The sequence below is a fragment of the Mastigoproctus giganteus genome, chromosome 9 (genome assembly GCF_048544385.1).
Source record: "Mastigoproctus giganteus isolate SK-2022 chromosome 9, ASM4854438v1, whole genome shotgun sequence".
In the NCBI taxonomy this organism is placed as follows: domain Eukaryota; kingdom Metazoa; phylum Arthropoda; class Arachnida; order Uropygi; family Thelyphonidae; genus Mastigoproctus; species Mastigoproctus giganteus.
Window position 1 is genome coordinate 55,043,333 of NC_143583.1, and position 24,024 is coordinate 55,067,356.

General features: G+C 37.0%; 1 protein-coding gene across 1 annotated transcript in view; it reads left to right on the forward strand.

Moving 5' to 3' along the window:
* The first annotated feature begins 19,286 nt into the window (after positions 1-19,286).
* The window catches only part of LOC150080253 (amine oxidase [flavin-containing] B-like), a 157,300-nt gene continuing 152,562 nt past the window's right edge, over positions 19,287-24,024 (forward strand). Inside the window, exon 1 of the mRNA XM_090381581.1 lies at positions 19,287-19,381. Within this exon, the coding sequence (XP_090237707.1) occupies positions 19,336-19,381 (46 nt within the window). The 5' untranslated portion in view covers positions 19,287-19,335. The remainder of the gene's footprint in view (positions 19,382-24,024) is intronic.

Below are 24,024 nucleotides of genomic sequence, written 5' to 3' on the forward strand. Positions count from 1 at the left end.
AGAAAACCTGGAATACCACAGCGGAGATCGACAGATGAAATTCATCAGTTCGTGGGTAGTAAATGGATGGCCATTGCAGAAAACAGAAGGAACTGGAAAGTTGCTGGAGAGGCCTTCATCCTGCAGTGGACTGAAAATGGCTGCTGCTGCTGATGATGATGATGATGATGACGACTCACAAGTTTTACTAGGACCGTGCCATAAGAACAGATAAGATGATCTCCCGCACAACTGACCGGATATAAAACACTTAGTGACACATGAATATCAAGATCTGAGGGAAAAATTAGTGAGTTATATCCTAATCTTCAGTCATTGATACCAGAATGTGAGGCATGCCTTATTGCAACGCAGGAAACTTTTTGGTGTTTCAGTCCTATTCCTTAAAAGTTTTCCGAAGAAGACATGTACTTCTGCAATTGGAGCAGACCCAGGATGATTAGGATAGAGAGGAATGCCTGACATGGGTCCCGCCTTCTGAGTGCAGCAATTGTGTACTACGAAATATGTAAATGTATTGGATAAAAGTGAGCAGAAATTGACTCTAGCTCACTTGCCAATACCTTTTATGAACTGCATTGCTTATCATCGAGCAGAATATGAATCTTATAATTTAGAACGCATACGTATAATTACGGAAAATGCTGACAAAGTGAGTTTCCGAGGGAAATGCCTGTGCGCAGTGTTCTTCAGGAATTTAACATTCTAAAGTCGAAAACTGGAAATGTGCTGAAGAAATGGAAGCCCAGAGGTTGGTTAGTTGGTTGATTGTTGTTGGGTTTTAAGCGCATCAACAACTTGGCCTTATTCCACCATATATAAAGTCTGTAAATTGCAAGTGTTCTGTGGTCGCTTCACTGTCTTCTGGAAGGAAAACGGAGTTCCCGGGAGAAAACTCATGCTAACCTCGCCTGAGACCGAATAACTCAGCCACGTTGTGAAAAAGACCCATAAAATTCCTCGCGTTATTGCAGGATTCGAATTCAGGTCTTTTCCAACTAGTGTGGGGAGGACGGTGGTTATACTAACTGTGCTATCAACGAGGGCAAGTCCAGAGGCAAGTATGTAGGTTTAGGTTAAATGCCAAAGAAACTGAGGCTATGCGGTGTCAGTGCCTTATGTGTCTGCAATTGCATTCTTTATTCGATTTTTTTGTTTGCAAGGAAAAAAAAACTGAGTTTCCTGAAGATAAAATCATGCAACCCTTTCTCGAGACTGACTGACTGGACAAAAGTTGTGCAAAAAGCCAATGAACATTCCTCCCGTCGAGACAGGATCAAATTCAATCCTTTTCAGGGATCGAAATAAATATTTTGGTTTTATACAGTTAATGTTTTTAGGAAGAAATTGAAATAGAGACAAAGCTTTAACATACCCAATACGCTTTAAGAAACGCATTTCTTATCATCGAGGAATATGAATCTTATAACCAAAATATGAGCTTACTGTATTTATTGACTTAGAGGTTGCTTTTGACTCCCTCTGGTGAGTGAGCTCCTTGAAATGCAGGTCTCTTGAGGTGCCACTAGGGGCTCCAGGGATCCATCCTGGAATAACTGATATGGAACACAATGTTCAATATGGACATGTGTATATGTAAAGGGGGGCGCCTAGAACGTTTGTTCAACTCCGCCTCGTATCTCTGTGAAGAACAGTGTTGCCATTTTAGCGGTTTTCCCGCTAGATTTAGCGGAATTGCTTCAGGTTTAGCGGATTAAAATATGAAATAGCGGATAGCGGATTTTTTAGCGGGAAGAGTATAAATGTTTAGCATTTTATATATTTTGGCAATGTAACATTTAAATTAAGAAATATTTATTTAACAAATATTAAATTAATTGTTCAAGTAATTATTTAATTAACAATAAAAATATTTCATAATTGAAATGTTTTATCGATATACATCGTAAACATAGTAGGGATATCATATTTCATAGTTTTTTTGTTGTTTTTTTTTTTATAAAGCGAAGAATCGGTTTTATATTATTCTGGAATTTCCCTGAGGAGAACCCCAACAATTTTACGTAGTTACGCCCGCGGTCAAACGACCTGACCGTTGGGTCATAGCTTTAATTGTTGAATCAAATCTAAAAATGTGGGGAAAAATTCTAATGACGCCTTTTTTGAAACCGCGAAGAAATGGCATTGAATAATTTTTATTCGTCGTATTTGATTGGCTTCCAAGAAATGCGATCCCAATTACCGACATAACATTAAAAGTCATTTAAAAACTTTCAAACATATTAAGTCAGTAGAAGAACCATTTTCACCTAATAGATCAGGCAACCAATCTAAATTAAATTTTCCCACCAAGAATTTACAAACAGCTGAAGCAAAGTTAAGTTTGTTTGTTGTGCTCACTCGTCAATACTGGCAATAGACCACCTTGGTGAATTATGTAAGAATGCATTCCAAGATCAAACAGCCAAAACTTTAAAAATTCATCGAACAAAATGCAACGGCGTTATAAAATATATCCTACACCCCCACTTTCAGAAAGATTTATTATAGTCAGTGCTCAATGGCTTTTCAAATTATAGTTTGTTACTAGATGAATCAAACGATATTAGTGTAACAAAACTATTAGGTATTGCAATTGTGTATTATGATGAGCAATTCGATAAGAGAGTTTCTACATTCTTAGCTCTTGTAGAATTAGATCAATGTAACGCTGAAAATATTTCAAATTCAATTAAAATAACGCTGGAAAATTTTAAACTTCCTTTAAATAAATTTTCTGTTTATACTCCGGGACGACCAAACGGTCAGAGGAGTTTACAAAATACACAGAATACAAGAAACAGTACCGTATTCAGTAGTCACGGGCTTGAACCCCGGTCACTCAAGGCACGTGTACTTATGCACCCGCGCGCCTGACCACTAGGCTACGGCATCAGAGCCAGTCTGTTTTCAGTATCATTTAATCTACCTTCCATAATTACAATATACCAAAAATAATATGATGAATTAGCTGAAACGATTTAAACCAGAATTTAAATAATTTGTGGGCATTGGGACAGATAATGCTAGCGTTATGATTGGAGTTAATAACAGCGTTTATACACATTTGAAGTCCGATGTACCGAAATTGATATTAATTAAATGCGTATGTCATTCTTTGCAATTAGCAGTATCTCATGCAACCCGCGAAACATTCCCTAGAAGTCTAGAATTCATGATCGCTGAAACTTATAATTGGTTAAGTAAATCCACTAGCTGACAAAATCAATTCAAATATTTATACAGTGCCATAAACGATGGTGCAGATCCGAAAAAGACAGTTCATTCGTGTCAAACAAGGTGATTATCCATTGAAGTTGCTATAACAAGAATTTTAGAAGAGTATATTGAAATAGGGTCTCCGTAGCCGAGTAAAAGCCCATTTTGAAATAACTCCTTTGACTGACAAACGTTATACTGCACAACTTCTTTATTCAATGTTCAAAGATGAAAGTAATTTAGCGTATATTTTATTTTTAAAACCTATCTTATCTGAAGTACAAAGAGTAGACAAATCTTTTGAATCAAATTGAAAAAAATGAGCAACAGTATATAAACATTAATCTTGTTAAATGGGAAAACATCAACAATACAATGAAGTTTTGGTCAGAAGTTTAGAAATATCCAGATGCAAGCGATGAAAATCCATTTAAAGAAATTAGCCAATTTGCATTGGGTATTTTAATTTTGCCATTATCCAATGCAGATGTGGAAAGAATATTCAGCAACTTAAATCTAGTAAAAAACAAAACACGCAACAGAATGAGTGTTGGCATGGTTAATGCAATCTTATCAGTACGATACGGGCTCAAAAGTGTTGTAAAAATTGTTTTACCTGAAGAAGTGCTTCGCAAAATAGGTACACAAGAAGCATATGATGAGGAGATATTGAATTTCGAAATTAATTTAGATTTTTATATATTGATTTTATATTAAAAACAGAAAATAAATAACTATTTATATATACTATTCGTTTGTTTGTTTTTATTCACTACAAAGTACAAACAAATGAAAATTTAAAAAATTTGGCGGGTTAAGTGTTAAAAATAGCGGATTTTGAGTATGCGGCTAGCGGGAAATATTATTAAGAGTTGGCAACACTGGTGAAGAATAGTATAACTACAAATGGGCTAGATATGTGTGTGACGTAGGTTTGTGTGTATTATGTGTGTGTTGTTCTGTTCTGGCCGCTTGGCTGTAGAATCGTTTGCCTGGTTTAGGTTGGCATTGGAATGCATGGTTTTTCACCGGGTAAAAATGCCAGATGCAAAGGCCTGCAGGGAAGAGAATTAGTTGATCCACATGGTTTGGCGAGAAGTTCAGAATGTCTCTCCGAAGTTGATCTCTGAGATCCTCGTACAAGTCACAGTCAAAAAGAAATGTTCAATACATGGCTCTTACAACAATTCCTTACCATTCATCATTACATCTTCCGATGACCTCACCTTTATTTTCTCTGCCGAGGCTCGATCCGCCATTGAAAAGCAGACCGAAATCGTGATACGTATCTGATCTAACCAGATACGTATCATACCAACTGGACAGTTTAAAAAAAAAAAAAAAAAAAACTCCAAATTTAATATAAAAAAACAAAAATGGCGCTTTTTAAAGGGAAATTAGATTAAGCCAGACCTTCAAAAACAAAAATAAATGGATGAAACCCAAATTCCTATGTTTGTAGAAATCAAGCATCTTGGACTTATTATGGGTAATCATCTAAATTTTGATGCTCATGTCAGTAATCCTGAAGGAAAACTAAACGGTTTGCCTGTAGATTTTATGAAAATTTGTAGACAGGAATGGAGACTCACCAAAAGAACACTGAAAATATATCATAACTCTGTCTTTGACCCTATGGCCACGTACAGCGCGGACGCATAGGCGAAGCTCAGCATCCTACACTACTTTTACTAGTATGTGCGTGCAGAACAATTCTCCACTCCTGCTCTTCAGATTATTGCGGTGACTGTTCCGCTTGACGGAGTCCTTCCTGTTGCTCGGACTACACACATGAAGGGGTATAAATTCAAACTGAAGAAGGATGGTTGCAGGAAGATGGGCGAAAGTTTTCTATTAGCCAGAGTGTCGTTGATTATTGGAAAAAAAACTCTCATCTGATGTTGTAGAGGTAGGTATCTTGAATAAATTCAAAGAAAAACTATACAAACAATTGGGAAGGAATGGGTAAGTAATGTAAGAATTTTTTTTTTCAGATGCCTTATAAACTTGTTTTCTTGAATAATTTGCCATTACTAATACTAAAATTACAGCACAATTTCGAAGTTTGTTGGCTTACTCATCGGTGGGTAGGCCGCCGATGGAATGGGATTATCTTGAAAATTGTTTGAAAATTATCTTGAAAACCTGCGGCGATGGGATGGAATTATCTTGAAAATAAATGATATCACCTTCCTGCAGTTGAGGTTGCTTCCAACTCGATGCAGATCGCACGTATTGTATTACAAATACTCTTTGTTTGACTCTCACTGAACTGCGTTCTACTTTCTCCTTGTGTCACGTTTGTTTCTATTCATGTTTACCATATTACTTGTGACTTTTGCTATTATATGGCTACCAGGATTCAACACTTTAAATGCCAAGTTAATTTGCCAAGATTAACAAAGTTTAAATTATTGATCATGGCATTCCCGTTAACATTTATTTATTTTCTCAGTCTAAAGCACTGTAAGTGGTATTTCTTGCCAAAAAGATGCAAGACAACTTCTATAATTAATCATTTCAAGAACAGGGTCCTTAATCCTTTCGTTTATCTGAAATAAAGAAGACAGAGGGGCGAGAAGGGCCACGCAAATTGCTACAGACTTTAATGAAACTGAAAATACATAACACTGTACACCAAAGATTTGATTATGCTCCTATGCGTGGCAGAGCAGTAAGCGAATCACTGCTCTGTTGTAATCCGCCTTTGTCTGCCCAGCGAACACCACTACATGGTTTTGTCATTTGTCTGAGATACCCACGAGAATCCAGAGTGAGATCTAAAGACAGAAACATAGTTACGTTCTCCGCATTGACAAATGAGGATTCAGTCAACCGTGTGAGTTCGTATTTATGTCCAGGGGCAGTGGGCGAGGCGAATCTCCGCTCTCTCTCTCTCGCCTTGCCCATAAGAAACCCGATGCTACCACAGCTAACAACTTAAACATTCTTTTACTTTATGCATTAAAGTTGGAACAAAAATAAAATTTATGTTTCCAAGGGTCTATGAGAACGAAGTAAACAGGGACCCATAACATTGTCGGAGTCCGTGCTGTTGAGCTTACTTCCTTCCTGACCTCCCAAAGGTATATGCCGGTTACCCTTCACTTACCGCTGCGGAAACAGCCGCCAAAATGTAGCGGCAGCGGAGATAAATCCCATCCTTATCATGTCCGGAAGGCTTGCTCCATAACAGTTATCTCTTCGCGAAATACCTTTTCACTATACGCTCACTGACTCTGCTTGAGAGAGAGAGAGAGAGAGAGAGAGAGAGAGAGAGAGAGAGAGAAAGCGCAACAAAATACAATTATTGTGTTAGTAACCACGGCGACCTCTATTGGCGCTTTGGTCTTAACAAATTGCTTGATTGCAACACGTTATTTACCAAAGTGTGAGGTGAACAACTTCCATTTCAAATGTGCATCTCTTGTCTATAAGAACATTTTTCAGATAGACATGAAAGATTACATTCGACATATTGTGTTTGAATGCTAAAACTGCCTGTCGAAATAGTCTATTTGTATTACACTCCATTTATATTCTTTCCAAATGGATGGAAAATCCACGAAGAATTCGTTGATTCTTCTTTTTCCAGTTCGTGATATGATATACCCTGATCCTATTTCTATGCGCACGGGTTTCAAAGACACGTAAATGGAATTTGAGCCGCACTGATTCCTCATCACTATAAACCCACCTTTTAAAATATTTCTTGAATTTGTTGATGTCACTCAGACGAGTCTATCCCAAATAAAGGAAAGAAAATCTCAGGAGACGTAAAATTTTACTTATTCAAAGACGTAAACCTCAAAGGAGATTTGAGAAGGTAAAAACGAATGAAATATATTTATGTTACTACAAAATATAAAACATAAAAAAATTGAGCACGACATGGATTTATAAGCACTTAATATGCAGCTCAATATCCTGTTATCCCCACCCCTTGTTTCACTTCTGTAGCCAGTTTTATTACTATTCTTTGCATTAAAAATAGCATCTAATGGAATGTTCATTCTATGAAAAACTGCATCAGAAATCTAAAACGTTTTAGTTAAAGCTTTAAATAAAGCAGTGAGTTTCATAACTAATCCCTCCCCACCTTTATATGAATGCTTTCTAGAACTTGTTTCGTTATTTACGAATTAACATAATGTACGAGTATAATATCTTTTTATTGCAAATGGTGGTTTGACTGAACTTACTAATGCAATACGAATTGCTGCTATAAGGCCAGGGGTTTAATATGAGACTATAAATTAGAGTTCAAAAATAATATAGTTTTAATAAATAAAATACTACATTAGTTAGAAAGTTTAAAAATAAAAAATAAAAATAAAAAATAAAAATAATAAATATTAATACATATAACTAGCGTACCCTTTGCGAGAATTTCACAATTGGTAGCATTTTCCTCTAGCTGTCCTAAAGAAATGTAGTGCGTGTTTGGTCGTGAGCAAGGCAAGCCAGTACACATCGAATCCTTTCTCATTTCTTATTTCTATAAAATAAAACAATTCGGAATTTTTATATTTTCCCATGTTTCTGCACACCTAGGAAGAAATATCTTTAATTTGAGACCAAATTGGTTGGGCCTAGCGTACGCAATGGCTACAGTTTCGCTATTGATAGCAGAGTTTTTCTCTAGTTGTCCTAAATAAATGTAGTACCCATTTAGTATCAATATACTGTATATGCGTAAATGTATTCAGGATCGGTCTATCTAAACGATCCTAAATACATTTGCAGAAACATGAAAAGGCGTGTTTCTACTTTGATGCAAGGCGTGTTTCTACTTTGATGCAAGGTGTGTTCAACCCGTCAGTCATAGTAGCATTTTGCTGTGACATACTTCTAAATCCTTAAATTACTTACCTTAAATAACCTCAAAGCAAAAAACAAATAAACTCGAAGTTGATAACGATAAAATGATGAGTTCTGAACGTATTAAACGTAACGAATGGAAATGAGTGTATGAGTTCGCATGCACAATGTGGGGACATATAGTGAGCTGTGATGGAATACTAACGATTAGTACTTTCTTTTAAGGTAGACAACGCTAGTAGAGAATTTCACAGTTGGTAGCAGAGTTTTATTATTATTATTATTATTATTTTTTTTTCGGAAAAGAGGACACGATTGTGTGAACATGCAAATTGTTAATCAGTTAAAGTGCAAATTGTTAATAAGAAAAAAAAGCCTCTTATCAGCTTAGACAACTGTTTCTTTAACAGTTAGCATCTTCCCGTGGCTCCCTCTGTGAAGTGAATGTTGAACTATTCTCGTTTGTAGTACAAAACTGGCCCCCTTCCGTAAAACAAAACTATTCGGAATTTTTAAATTTTAACAACTTTGTGCACACTTAGGAAGAAATACCTTAAATTTGAGACCAATTCCAGCCCGATCGGTTAAGCCTATCGTTCACACTAACGTAGTTAAGAAAACGGCTTACATAATAAATATATAGATAATATATAATAAAATTTTATTAAAATTATTATTTTAGAGTTATCCGTAATTAAATACATTAACCCGTATTTGTGTCTGTAAATTGCGTATGTTCTATGGTTGATTTGTCTGTTTTGCTAGACGAAAAAAACCCCAGTTACTGGGGAGCAAAACCTTGCTATCTACGCCTGAGACCAACTAACTCAGCCACGGAGTGAAAAAAGCCCATTAAAGTTCCTCGCGTCATCGACGGGATTCGAACCCAGGCCTTTTCCACCCGGTGTGGGGAGGACTGTGACGATACCACTGTGCTACTCGCGCAGACGCAGATAATATATAATAATAGTGTGCATAGTGTTAGGGTCGGGCGCCACCTGTGGTTTCCCACATCTGCGCCATATGTACACTGTGAAGAAATACAGAACACTGTAAATGCCAGAAAAAGTGTAGTGTGTTGAATGTGCAGTTTTGTGTTGGGCTCTGTTGTGTGTCCTGGCATTTGGCCGCAGGGCCCCTGGTAGAACCCCACGTTGCCCGCACACACCACTAGGAGGTAGCCAGGCTGCCCATTATTCTCTGGCAGGTCTGCGTCAGGGTCGCCTGAGCTTCCTGAACGGAAACCAATTAAAAAAATAAAATAATAAAAATAATAATAAAAAATAAATAAATAAAAAAAATAAATAAAAAAAAAAATAAATAAATAAATAAATAAAAATTTTAAAAATATATAAATAAAAAAATAAAATAAATAAATAAAAAAATTAAATTAAAAAAACCGATAATAATAATAATAATAATAATAATAATAATAATAAAATAATAATAAATAAATAAAAAATAAATAATAAATAATATATAATAGTAATATATATATAGATAATATATAATAAATATATAGATAATATATAATAAATATAATATATATATAAATAATAAATAAAGATATCAGTCATACCTTTATAAACTCTTTATAAAATAATGGAGAAATCAATTACCGCCAACCATGTGGGATTCAAATAATTTAACAACCGGTTCGCTGCCTTAATGACCGTTCTAAGTATAAAAAAACTATATACCGAAAGGTAGTTTATTATTTCATGCAGTTAATACTTAAATAAAAACAATAAAAGAGGTCCACAAAACTAGATTATGTTATAAGAAAGAGTTTTAAAATATTAATGAAAAAATATTAAATAATACCTGACAAAAAACAATAAAAGTGTTATGTAAGATATTTCCATATTGCCTCTTGATTGGCGTCCTCACTTGCAATTTTCTTCGCTTTTATCCAAGCATCATCGGCTGAGTGATTTATCCTTAACCACTGTAGGAGTAGGATCCCATTCCTTTAGAGGTAGGCCGATTAGACTAATAGTCATTGTGTTTGAAATATTAGAAACAGTTAGGAGACTTCTCTTCTCTGAACATATTATGTTCATCTTTGAAAAACCCCTTTCCGCTTCTGCTGAACTTACAGCAATTGTTCTGACAATATTTTTAGCTCTTTGAACACTTTCAGGAATTGCATAATTCTGGGAATTTTTTAAAACGTTTTCCAAGAAATGTCGATAATCATTAATATCAGTTTGGTAATTAAAAATGTCATTAAATACGAGCAATTGTTCTTCAGCTGCTTTCCATGGAACTAGTGCTTCTTCAATATTCCAGTAATCTGGCTCCAAAAAATTGAGAAATTGTAATTTATTCCTATCTTGAAATTGGCTACAACTTTTAAATGTTCACAATCCATTAGTCTTTTTTTTTTTTTTTTTCAAATTCATTACGATGTTTTCTAAAAGTCTTTCCCGAGGAAGCCCGACAAATCGATGATTTTCTACAAATTTTATATTTTTGAAGGTTTCTGAAGTAATTAGTTCATCAACGTTTTTTTCATATGGACCCTTTTCCTTTCCAAGCATTTGAAATGCTTTAATAGATCTTATCACGAGTTTTTCAGCTTTATTATGTCTATATTTCTTGCTTGCAGTGCATTTGAAAGAAGAGAAATTTCGTTTAAAATATCAATCATCAATGCCAAATAAAATATATATTTTCAAGACAGGCAGCCATACCTAAGTACTTTTTATTTGAATAATAATAGTGATGTAGCGCTGGATAAGCGTGCCACACAGCTAGGGTTGACCTTAAACTACAGACAGCCCATCTTTGTCCCAAAACTCTACCAATCTTTATAATTTCAATTCCAAGTTGTTCGGATATTTTGGAAAGTTCAATTTGGTTCTTATTGGATTGATGAAAAATAGTATATATCTTATCAATAAATATTATAAAATGTTTTGCTTGCTTTATTTCCTTTATCGAATCATCTAAAACAAGATGGAGGCGATGATTTAAACAGTGCCATATTATTATGTTTGGAAACTCTTTTGCAATCCTAGTGCTCATTCCAGATTTTCTCCCAAGCATAACGCTGGCACCATCGGAGCAAAATTCTATTAAATTTTTTTCTAGGTAGTTTTAGTAAACCCAACATTATTTAAACTTTCCATAACTGAAGAACATATTGTCTCTGCATCTTGTTTTTCCAATTCAACTAGTTCAACGAAAATTGTTGGTGATGTAACTGAATCCAAGGCCAATTCTAATACAACAAATTCTGATTTTGGTTTCTTATTGAAAAAATCTGTCAAACTCTGTTGATTTTTCATCCTTTTAAGGGCTACTGCAAAAAAAAAATGTTTTATTTTAATATATTATAGAACAGGAGCGGATTATGTGCCAATTTATATGAGCGGATATATGTTATAGAGCAGGAGCGGATATTTGAATATTTTTACTGGTTCTGTCCACGTGTGGTCATATCATAAACTTTTATAAAAAAAAGCACTATGCTTATACCATTGATAAACATCAGTCAGAACATACATTTTCTTCATTTTATAGATACTAAACGAAAATTTCTTGCTAAATTAATAAATGGCATAGAATACCAGGCGCCCACCTTAGAGAGAACCCTGATCACAAGTGCCATTTTAACAACCGGTTCGCCGAATTCAACAAAAAATTAGGTATCGGTTCTGCCGAACCGGCTGAATCCCACCACTGCGGCGCCAACTCTTAAAACTATCTGGAAACCTTCCATCAGTCAACGATCACCAGTATTGATTCCGTTAGTGTCAATCCACTGGCTTATGCTATCCAACTATGATCACATGGTTGGTTTTTTTTTTTTTTTTTTTTGCGTTCTTCAGGGTTGCTGTCACTTTTTTTTTTTGTTTTGCGTTTTACAGTGATATCATTTTTTTTTTTTCCTTTCTTTTGCACCACGGGAAAATCTAAATAAATATATATGTTTCTTTTCTTTTTTTTTCTTCTCTCCTCTGGAGTGGGCCCCTAGAGGAATCTGGCCCACCTTTTGGCAACATCAGGTGGATCAGAGTCTCGTATTGAGACAGTACGTGATTAGCTGAGACTGGCCCACCTTCCCGTGGTGTGGACGAGTACCCAGAATCATCTGTCCAGATGACTGATGCTTCTGGGTAGCCAAGCGGCCAGAACAGAACAACAGAACAAACATAATACACACAAACCTTCGTCACACACACACATATCTGGCCCATTTGTAGTGATACTATTCTTCACAGAGATACGAGGCGGAGTTGAACTAACGTTCTAGGAGCCGCCAATTACAAAAACACATGTCCACATGTCCACACATATCCAACTATGAACAAATTCAATGGAAAAGTTCGGTGAAACTAAAGCAGTTGCCCTTCATACTTCAGAGATTTTTGATTATGCTTTTGCATAAAGATCTTCTAGATAACTTTCCATCCACCAATTGTGTATTCAATTTTCTCTCTGACGGCTCATCAGAGAGCCATCTACCATCACTTTAGGTGATGGTAGACGGCTCACTGTCTTCTAACTTCTGCACTAATGCTGGTGTTCACCAAGTTTTAGTTCTTTCTCAGAAGGTCATTAATGCTCTTTGTGCATTAATGACATTCTTCCAATGACCAGAAATCCTATCAATACTTTTACTGATGATAGCACATTTCATTCAACCTTCTAGTTTGAGAAACCTTTCCCTGCACAAACAGCTTCAAATTCTCGAATATCCACTAAAAATTCCTTAAATGATGATCTACAAGTAATTATCCACTGAGACACAGATAACTTAGTTGATTTCAATCCTTCTAAAAACTCAGTCCTGTCTTATATCTCGCAAAAACGATTCTTCTGCTCCTATGCTTAATTTCGATGATACTCTGATTTCCAGGCAAGATCATATTTCTCTAATGCTTAGAAGTTAGGGTAATCACCCTAACTTCTAATATCTTTTGGCATAAGCACATTACAAATATTGCTTCCTCTTCATCTTAATCTAATTCTGTCCTCTAGCCGAATAGCTGTAAAGGGACGTTTCTTTGAAAATAAACTAATAATAATAATAACTAGGGGGCTTCATACCCTGATCGCTTTTTGCCCCCCAACTCCAGCGCATGCTTTTCTACGTAAAATGTAGAGGTATGACGGAGTAAGTCAAATCTTTTCTACGTAAACATGTCGATACGCAATGATCGATATTTAATCAGGAAATAACCTATATAATTATTTACCTGTGCATTTGTAGTGATGTAATTGCTCCGCCCACTTGTAGCATGTCACCCGCATCCCTCTTCTCCCATTGTCTACCCCACTACGCGGCATTGTCAAGGTGGAATAAATATCACTATGTAATTATTTACTTGCGTTTACATAGGTCACTTAGGAAAAGGCCTTTTGCTTCATGTTCTATTCGGGTTCCAGGAATATTATTGCATCCGAAAGAGCAGAAACTAAAATATTTAACCGAAATATTTACAAAATACTAAACTTTTTACAAATATACAAACTATAAATCGGGTCCCTTAATCAGCTGACATTACAATGGAACATCAAATGATGCCGGGCGTGGTCAAGTATTTGACAGTAAAGCACGTGCACGAGGTTGATGAACTTTATGGAAGCAGTTGTCTTTCAATGGAAGACAACAATGTAATTATTTACCTGCATATTTGTAGTGACTTAATTTCCTGCACCCTCTTCTGCAATTTGCTCGAATAAGTGATGAAATTTCCCCTTCCTCTTCTCCCATTGGAAGAAGAGGGCAGGCAATCCTTTTACTGTCCAAGTTCAAACTCACAGAAACTTTTCTTCTTCTTATTCATCCAACTTCCGTTTTCTGGAACAACCTTCCTGCAAATGAATTTCCTGAATATTACAATGTACAGAAGTTCAAGTCTAATGTCAACAAGTATCTTCTTTCAACTGCTCAACCTTCAACCCATGTACGGTACTAAGTTTTCCTTGGTGATTTTAATGTTCACAACTCCAACTGGCTTCCGTTTTCTAGTCACACCGACCCAGCAGGTCGAGATGCTGAGGCTTTTGCAATTACTAATGAGCTAGCACAGATTGTTCATTTACCTACAAGAATACCGGACAATCCTAATCATACAGCCAATACGCTTGATCTTTTTCTCACAAACAACCCTTCTAAGTACACGAAGTGAGAGGTCCTTCAGGCACTTCAGATCACAACTTGGTGATTGTCTCTTCTCCAATGGAGCCTTTATCTTATGGTTATTCCCAACCTCGTGTTGTTTGGCATTACAAGAATGCAAAATGGGATGATTTCCTTGGTCGGATTAATGTTTCAAAACTTCTGATGTCAACGTTTGTTCAGATCGTGTCAGTGAAATTATTCTTGCAGGAATGGAATCCTTTATCCCACACTCCACTTTAAAATCTCGTCCTTTATCTAAACCTTGGTTTTCCAATAAATGTGCTAAGGCTGTTCAAGAGAAGAATGTTGCATATCGCAATTGGCTTGTTTCTAATTTTTCAGTTTCATTTTCTGCCTACACCAAAGCTCGCAACAATTGTAAAGCAGTTATTAATCAGTCCAAACTAGAGTTTGAACAGGCTAAGAGTAGAAAACTTGCTTCTTGCCCTAATGGTAGCCGAGCATTCTGGTCTCTTGCCAAAGCTATTGGCCGCAACTTTTGCCTATCTCTGCTCCCACCTCTGTCCAAACCAGATGGTTCTGTTGTCACTTCAGCCAAGGATAAAGCTGACCTGCTAGCATCCCATTTTCCTTCCAGCACATGTATTAACGACCTTGGTAAAACACCTCCCACCATTCCTAACACGCTCCATTCAATGCCTCCTGTGGTCTTCCGTCAAAAGGATATCAGAAGGAGTTTGATGAATCTTGATGCTAAGAAAGCTCCAGGTCCTGATGGTATTTCTCCACTTATTCTCAAAACCTGTGCTCTTGAACTTATACCTATTCTTTGCCGCCTTTTTTCACTTTCTTATTCCAAAGGTGTTTTTCCTTCTGCTTGGAAATTTGTTCATATCCAGCCACTTCCTAAAAAGAGGGACAAATCCCTCCCATCCAATTATCGTCCCATTGCAATTACTTCTACTCTTTCTAAAGTAATGGAGAAATCAATTAACCGCCAACTCTTAAACTACCTAGAAACCTTCCGCCTGATCAACGATCGCCAGTATGGATTCTGTCAGTGTCGATCCACTGGTGATATTCTGGCTTATGTTACCCATTTATGGACTAATTCAATGGAAAGGTTTGGTGAAACACAAGTAGTTGCTCTTGACATCTCAAAGGCTTTTGATCGTGTTTGGCATAAAGGTCTTCTAAACAAGCTTCCATCTTATGGTTTGCCAACTGTTTTTAATAATTGGTTATCCAGTTTTCTCTCTGATCGCTCACTGAGGGTGATGGTAGATGACTCTCTGTCTTCTAACTTCTCCACTAATGCCGGTGTCCCCCAAGGTTCAGTTCTTTCCCCCACTCTTTTCCTCTTGTATATTAATGACCTTCTTCCACTGACTGGAAATCCTATCCATAGTTTTGCCGATGATAGCACATTGCATTCCACTTTCCATTTTGAGAAACCTTGTCCTGCTTAATCAGCTTCAACTTCTCGAAAATCTGCTACCAATTCCTTAAATGCCGATCCCCAGGTAATTCTCCAGTTTGGCAAAGACAACTTAGTTGATTTCAATCCTTCTAAAACTCAGTCTTGTCTTATATCTCGCAAAAAGGATTCTTCTGCTCCTATGCTTATCTTTAGTGACACTCCGATTTCTAGGCAAAATGGTATATCTGTTTTGGGGATTACTCTGTATAAATCGCAAATCCGCCCTGCCATGGAATATTGTTTCCACATCTGTGGTGGTGCCGCCCCCAAATCCCCTCTCAGGCTTCTTGATTCCATTCAGAAGAGGGCAGTTAGGTTAATTAATGATTCATCTCTAACAGAGTCTCTCCACTCGCTTTCTCATAGACGTACTGTTTCTGCTGCATGCCTCTTCTACAGATACTTCCATAGGCACTGTTCTTCTGAATTGGCTTCTATAATTCCCGGTCTTTCTTTCAAAACAGTCCGAACACGTGCCGCCACCAGCCAACACCCATTTACTGTCCAACTTCAAACCCACAGAACCAACTTTTCATCTTCCTCATTTATTCATTCAACTGCCGTTTTCTGGAACAACCTTCCTTCATACGTATTTCCTGAAAATTACAATCTATAGAAGTTCAAGTCCAACGTCAACAAATATCTTCTTTTGTCTTCTCAACCTCCAACCCAAGCACGGTACTAAGTACTATAGATTATAATACCTCTCGTGTTTGGGGTTCACATAAAAAAAAAAAGAAAAACAGTAGTATAGGTTCTAATATCTCTCGTGCTTGGGGTTTAGACATATCCAAAATCTCTTCCAGTGCCAAGTAACAGCTGAGGTTTCTGATTCACACCATTTTCTTACTTCCTCGTTGAGTTCACCTCTCTTTCTTTGAAATCGTCGAAACTCTCCTCCAACATCCCGTACCATCGATGAGATGCCCTTCAGATATTAACCACAGCAGTCAAGAAATTCCTCCAGCTGATATTTCAAGTCGATGGCTAGTTTTATCTGGAGATCGTGGAATCATTTTTCCGTGCTCTCTCTCTCTCTCTCTCTCTCTCTCTCTCTCTCTCTCTCTCTCTCTCTCTCTCTCTCTCTGTCCTGTGCGGGCTTTTATTGATAATAGTTCCCTGAACTGAAAACTTTTTCAACTGGACCTTGCACACAATAATCTTCATATTTGTGGACAAGAGTAAACCTGGAAGCATGTTCTTTATCACTACAGTCTTTACCCAGAGTTTAGTAATAAATTACAAAATTCGATAAAAACCTATCAGTAGGGAAGGAATCTACTCTAATAGATAATATATGCTCCTTCGAAGCTTCTCAACAATTTTCCTCTGAAATATTTGAGAAGACAAATGTAGCTGATCTTTCTGCTGCAAGCATTTCTAGAAATTATTCGAGCGTCTCTCATGCGCATGTAGCTGACTCAATGGGATGACACCTTGCTTTCCTAAAATGTGACACTCTATACTGTCCAGTTTTGCTAGTTGTTGCTCTTTGGAACTATGACTTCTTCCTGCGATGATAACACTCAGTTTCGACCTTTATACTCAGGAAGAAGTAAGCTGTATATTTGAATTTATAACCTGGATTTGATCTGTCTGTTCAGGATGATTTTTTTTCTTGTTTCTGAATAGACTTGTTGAAGACCATGTTATTCGAAGGAGGACCTTGTTGAAGGAGACTTCGATGACTGTATATAGAAACCTCGATTAAAAATAGAAGAAAGACCTTTACTTGAACTTATAGCCTTGTAACCACTTAAAAAAAGATGATCATTTATAAAGGAAAATGAGATTATAGAAGGCTATCTAAAACCAAAATAAATGGGGGAAAAAACCTTGTTATCCTTCATCTTGCTTCTTCAAGAAGAATAACATGTTCATCGGTGAAGACTTCGATGGCAGCACATAAAGGATATTATACATAGTTTGCATCCATATAATCTTTTATACTAGTGTACAGAAGGATTGCTGGCATCTATTTTTTTTTTTTTAAGCGGCTGTTGTTGCCAAGGAGAGATCCAGTTGCCAACTCTTCAATCAGTGATTACTGAAGCTGCTACCTGGTGATATTCTGGCTTATGTTACCCATATATGGACAAATTCAATGGAAAAGTTCGGGGAAACACAAGCAGTTGCTCTTGACATCTCAAAGATTTTCGATCGTGTTTGGCATAAAGGTCTTCTAAACAAGCTTCCATTATGGTTTGCCAAATGTTTTTTGTAATTGGATATCCAGTTTTCTCTATGATCGCTCACTGAGGGTGATGGTAGATGGCTCTCTGTCTTCTAACTTCTCCACTAATGCCGGTGTCTTCCAAGGTTTAGTTCTTTCCCCCACTCTTTTCCTCTTGTATATTAATGACCTTCTTCCATTGACTGGAAATCCTATCCATAGTTTTGCCGATAATAGCACATTGCATCCCACTTTCCATTTTGAGAAATCTTGCCCTGCTCAATCAGCTCAACTTCTCGAATATCTGCTACCAATTCCTTAAATGCCGATCCCCAGGTAATTCTCCAGTGGGGCAAAGACAACTTAATTGATTTCAATCCTTCTAAAACTCAGTCTTGTCTTATATCTTGCAAAAAGGATTCTTCTGCTCTTATGCTTACATTTGATGACACTCCAATTTCTAGGCAAGGTGATATATCTCTTTTGGGGATTACCCTGAGTTCTAATCTCTCTATTGGCACAAGCACATTACAAATATTGTTTCCTCTGCATCTAAAAAACTTGGTTTTCTCTTTCGCTCTCGGCGTTTCTTTTACTTTTGTACAGGGCGTTACAAATCGCAAATCTGCCCTACCATGGAATACTGTTCCCACATCTGGGGGCCCCCAAAACCTCCTATCAGGCTTCTAGATTCCATTCAGAAGAGGGCAGTTAGGTTAATTATTGACTCCTCTCTAACAGAGTCTCTCTCCACTCTCTGTCTCATAGACGTACTGTTTCTGCTGCATGCCTCTTCTACAGATACGTCCATGGGCACTGTCCTTCTGAATTGGCTTCTATAATTCACGCTGTCTCTTTCAAAACAGTCCAAACACGTGCTGTATCCAAAATCCTTTATTATACCTTTATTAGCCACCCGCCCAAATCCTTTATTATACACGTATTTATTAACTAATTAACTATCAGTTGAAACCACCACTATTTTTTTTTTTTTTTTTTTTTTTTCAGAAAAAGCAGTTTAGATAAAACTGTTTATTCGGTTTCATTTACAGCTACACATTATCCCATAAAACGCGCGGGTATTTTAAAAACTCTGTTGTTTGTAGTTTCTGTTTTTTCTGGAAAATTCTAGAAATTCTGGTTTTATTTATAGTGTTTTACTAGTATGACTAACTTTTCGAATAATCCGATCATCATTTTTCTAATATTTTAAGGCAAATCTATTTTTTTTTTAAATGTTCTCTTAGAATTTGCATCAGATATGAAATATCATATCCCTGCATCTTATTTTTTAAATATTATTATTAAAATTAAATTACAACAGTGCATGATTACACGATAATTTATTTCTATGCAATACGTACAGTATATAAAGTATTTTATGTCGATAAAGTAGTTACATTCGTAACCTATAGATGGCACCTAAATCATCAGTGAGTTGCCACTTAAAAGGTGATATTGTCTGCTGCTACTGTGCTTATTTTGTTACTGTATAAGCGTTTGTACCGTTACCATTCGTTCGTAAGACTGACGATTAATGACGACATGGCCGAAGATGCTGAGGTTGTCGTTATTGGAGCCGGCATCAGCGGTATGTACTTTCGTGTTTGTAATATGCATAGAAATTTTTTTTTAAAGAAATTTTGTAGACGAATATCAATATCGGCCAAAGGATGCAAGGAAGTAAATGTTTACATAGTAGAAGCCTAAACGAAAAAAATAATAAAATAAATATTTATTTTTCTATGCAGTATATTCAACATATATTTGAATTTAAATTTAGCATACTAAATATTTTTTGAATATCCTAAATAGTAGTAAATTAGTAATTATACGCTTTTTAAGTAAATTTTTGCATTTTGAATATTTTTTGTATCATTGTATCATTTATTGGTAAAGTGATGCAAGGGAGAAAAAAACTCATATATGGCGTCAATCAAAAAATTAATACCAATGAGTAAATGCGTGTACCCTTTTCTGTGCATTAATTTAGATAGTAAAAAAATTTATTCTTATAAAGAAATTTATTTTAGCTGAATATTAGTGTTGGCCGAATGAAGTCAAAGATTATGTTATCTGCAGCCAAAATTATAATAATAAATAAGCGTAATTGATATTAATGTCATGGAACACAAAGTTTTATTTATTCCAATTTATATTTTTTATTTATTTATTTGTTTTGCGTCTTAAAATGGTCTGTGACATGTAAGTTCTTAGAATATTTTATGATTTTTTTTTTTTTTAATATTTTTAAAATAGATAGCGCAACATCTACTTGACAGAATATCGACAACAAAAGTAATCCAAGATGTTGATCACCTCCCAGCCATTGTTTTCTCGGAATTTATTTTTCAACAAGATCGTATGCAAAACCAAACGTGGAATGTGGACGAAAATTCAGTACAAGAGTAGTGGGATGGAGTACTCAGGGCAGTGCCCAGGCGTTCGTGCTTCACAAAGCACTCCGCGAAATGGACCAAAAGTGTGGGAGCGAGGAACAGAAAGGATCCTTATGCATAAATTATTAATTTTATTTTACTAAGTGAGGTTAACAGTAATAATAAGGCAGCAACATATTTTCGGAAGAGTATTTCACACTTCTCACGTGCTTTAATCTTTATTAAGAGTCATACCGGGGGCGGTACTTAAAATAATGTTTACTGTTCAACATCTGCTCTCAACAGACACGAGTTTAATGTGTCTTTCACGTAAGTTTAAATAACTTACGTGAAAGTCACGTGTTCGCGAGTCGCATGCGCATTGAGCAATCTAACTTTTTCTGCAAGCGTGGATTTTTTTTTTCTTTTTTTTTTTTTAAATCTGTTCACTCTGGCATTGACAAGATATCCATTTACGGGCCTCTGCGGACAGAACCTGGGAATTTTTCAAGTAATAATGTTCGAATAGATTTTGTTTATTGAAAAAATCATATAATGGCTGTTATACACACTTCTAAAGCAACCGTTTACAGTCTTCTAATTTCAAAAGTTTATGAAATTTGTGCAACAGAGAGGGGTAGACGCAGTCAATAGCAGACCATCTGAACAGCAACATGAATGAAAATTCTGATATGAATAACATGGTCAGTATACAACTTTTGTCGCGAGATGTTCCATCTGATGTAATTTCAAAGAATCGTAATACCGCTAAATCGATCCTCCCTGCGGATACCCTCAATAACTGTCATAACGAAGCACCCAAGTTAATCAGTTGTAAAACACCGGGGTGTATCAGGGGTGAGATAAGTTTTTCGTCGCAAAGCTTGTTGCAACCGTCGTGTACCAAAGACAAATTAACTGTTTCTCAGGCCCGGAGCACTAATAATGCAACGATCCAAAGTGATATCTCTTTGCCAGGAATAGTGTCAACGGCCGCACTGTCCATACAGGACAACTCAAGGTCAGAAATCTAGAATGAGTCAATAAGTAAGTCTGTCGCAGATGAGCTGCAAAGAAATTTCATACCTGTGTTAATAGATAAACTGATGTCTGCTCTTAATGATCTGTATACTAATATGCAAATCAAAACCGGATGCTTCAAAATTCATGTTTTCCAAACAAAATTAACTAGTTAACAGAATCAACACTCAATTCACCGCCCAATGCGCAGAGTTAGATATTTTGACCTCACACAATCTCGCCGAATTGGAATGTTGCCCAGGGAGCCAATCACCTTTCAGAGGAATCTCAATTCCCTAATGTAGCAAGCAGCGAAGTCCCGGTCATGAATTCGTGTCAAGCAGCTGAACAGAGGTGCGATCTACAAGTGGCAGCCCACCAAATTAGCATCACACCTCCAAAATTAACCTCAGTTTTACCACCTGTGCTGCTGTCTGAAAGTAGCCATTGCTCACCTGTCATGAACAAACAATCTTGGGCAAAAATCGCTGCTACCCGTTCTGTTTCATCTCGATTAACAGCTAATCAGAACCCTCATTTCCCCATGTCACCCTTTCAAATTAAGAATCACCCTGCCAATATCAAGGAAAAGTGTCAGATTAGGATTTGTGCCTCCACATCCTCTATTCTCAGATCGATGAGCAAGCCTTCCACCTCCCAGCACAGAAACCTTTTTATTTCCCGACTGGGGCCACTGACAACTGCTGAGGAAATGGAGGCTGCAATGAGTAAAGAACTGCATACCAAAGTATCTGCAAATTTACTCAAGAAAACGCAAAATTACTCATCCTTTAGAGTAGTTTGCGAAAGCCGGGCATTCAGATCTGTTTCCTCTGTATGGCCAGTTGGTACTATAATCAGGCCTTTTTATGAATCGAAAGACCCAAAACCATCCACTTCAACTTCATCTTATGGGCAAAACCGAAAGATGACACAGCTCACCCCTGCATGACTAACTAATTGTGAAACTACACTAGTGTCTCTCGACTGTCGAAAACCACCGCACCACATGTCCAGCTCCAATCACTTTCTTGCCCCAGCTACTGCTTATAAACATACCGATGTGACACCACATAACCCTGCTTTTCAATCACTTTCAATTTTAACAGTATAATTTCCACCAGGCCTAATCTGTTGAGGTGTTCAAAAGCATCTACAAATAGATCTTTTGAACACCTCAAAAATTATATAAAAATTCCCTTTCAACTCACCCTTATGAGTTTTCTACCAAAATGTCCGGAGCCTCCGAAATAAGCTTGAAACTCTCGAACAACTCTTGTTGTCCAATAGCATGGATGTAATTTGTCAATCAGAAACATGGCTTGAACCTGACCAGGAGTCAATAGCCTATGCTCCGGCCGCTGGATTTTCATCGTTCTTCACATCAAGATCTCAATCTAGAGGCGGCGGTGTTGCCATCTTCGTCAAAGATTCCAACTTGAAATTTGTGCACGTCACATCTAGGAGCTCCTTATTTTATGAAGCAGTACTCGTGACTGTGAAGTTTAATGCCTGTTTAATCGATTTAGCGGCAATCTACATACCCCCAGCTCTAGATATTGCAACAATTGACGATGCTACCGGCTGGATAATGAGTAAGTTACACCCTTCTGCTACGCACATTCTCTGCGGCGATTTTAACCTTCCACCCCACTTGAGCCCTCTCCTTCAACGACTAATGAACAATCTCTCTACATTAAAGTTTACGATTACCAATGAGGAGCCAACGAGAGGCACCAATCGCCTTGACTTGATTCTATGTTCTGGAATTTGCAGAGTCGACATTCCACCAGAAACGTCCTTCAATTCAGATCACGACCCAATTGCAGAACTTCTTGTTCTGCCTATGCCCAGCTTCAATTGCCATAATACTGTTGAAAAGAAAATCATATTCTCTCCGAATTTTCTAGATCCAAAAAAGTGCCTCGAGGCAGCGCAGTCTATTCCATGGCATGTGCTTGATGGATGGGATCCAATCCTCGCAGTTGATCTAATCACAAGGTGGATAAATACAGTCACCCTCTATGCGTCAGCCAAACCCGTACACATTTCGCCCAGAACTAGAGCTTGGTGGACCAAAGATCTAGCGCGCAGTTTCCACAAGCAGTACCTTCACATGTAGTGGAAAATCTCTGTCTGGCACAACCCAAGATCGAATCCTATACTCCAGATCAACAGACTCAAGGCATCAGCAATAAAGAGATACACCGATGCTACCTTGTCTAAAGGAAAAGCGCCATACTCATCAAGACACAGTCGCATTAATTCAAATCTTGATCTAGATAACTGGATGGACTACATTTCAAGATTCAAAACCAATTCAGCTTCTGCTGAAATTCCTCTCCAAAACTCTCAATTTGCACCTACTAATGACCTTTCCATAATTTCCATCACAATACACAACTGATATATGCTCTTAACTCCATGCGTCCATCTAGTACCCCAGGCCATGATAAGATACCTCATTTCATAATTAAATGCCTCAGCCCCTATATCCTAGATGCATTACTCTCAATCTACAACTCTGTTCTTTCCACACGCATTTTCCCTGCTCAATGGAATAAATACTCTGTGAGGCCACTGCCTAAGGTTAAAGCGCCAACAAGCCTAAAAGATTTCAGACCAATCTCAACTTCTTCCACCCTTCTCAAACTTCTACAAAAGGTACTCCTTCCAGCATTAAACAAACAGTTGACGCCACAGAAGCCGAAACAGTTTCATTTCTCAGTCGAAAATAGATCCATCATAACAAACCTCATGGCCGCACTGACATCAATTCTTCAAGCCTTCGAAACTAAATCTGAATTAGCTATAGTGTACGCCGATATTGAAGCTG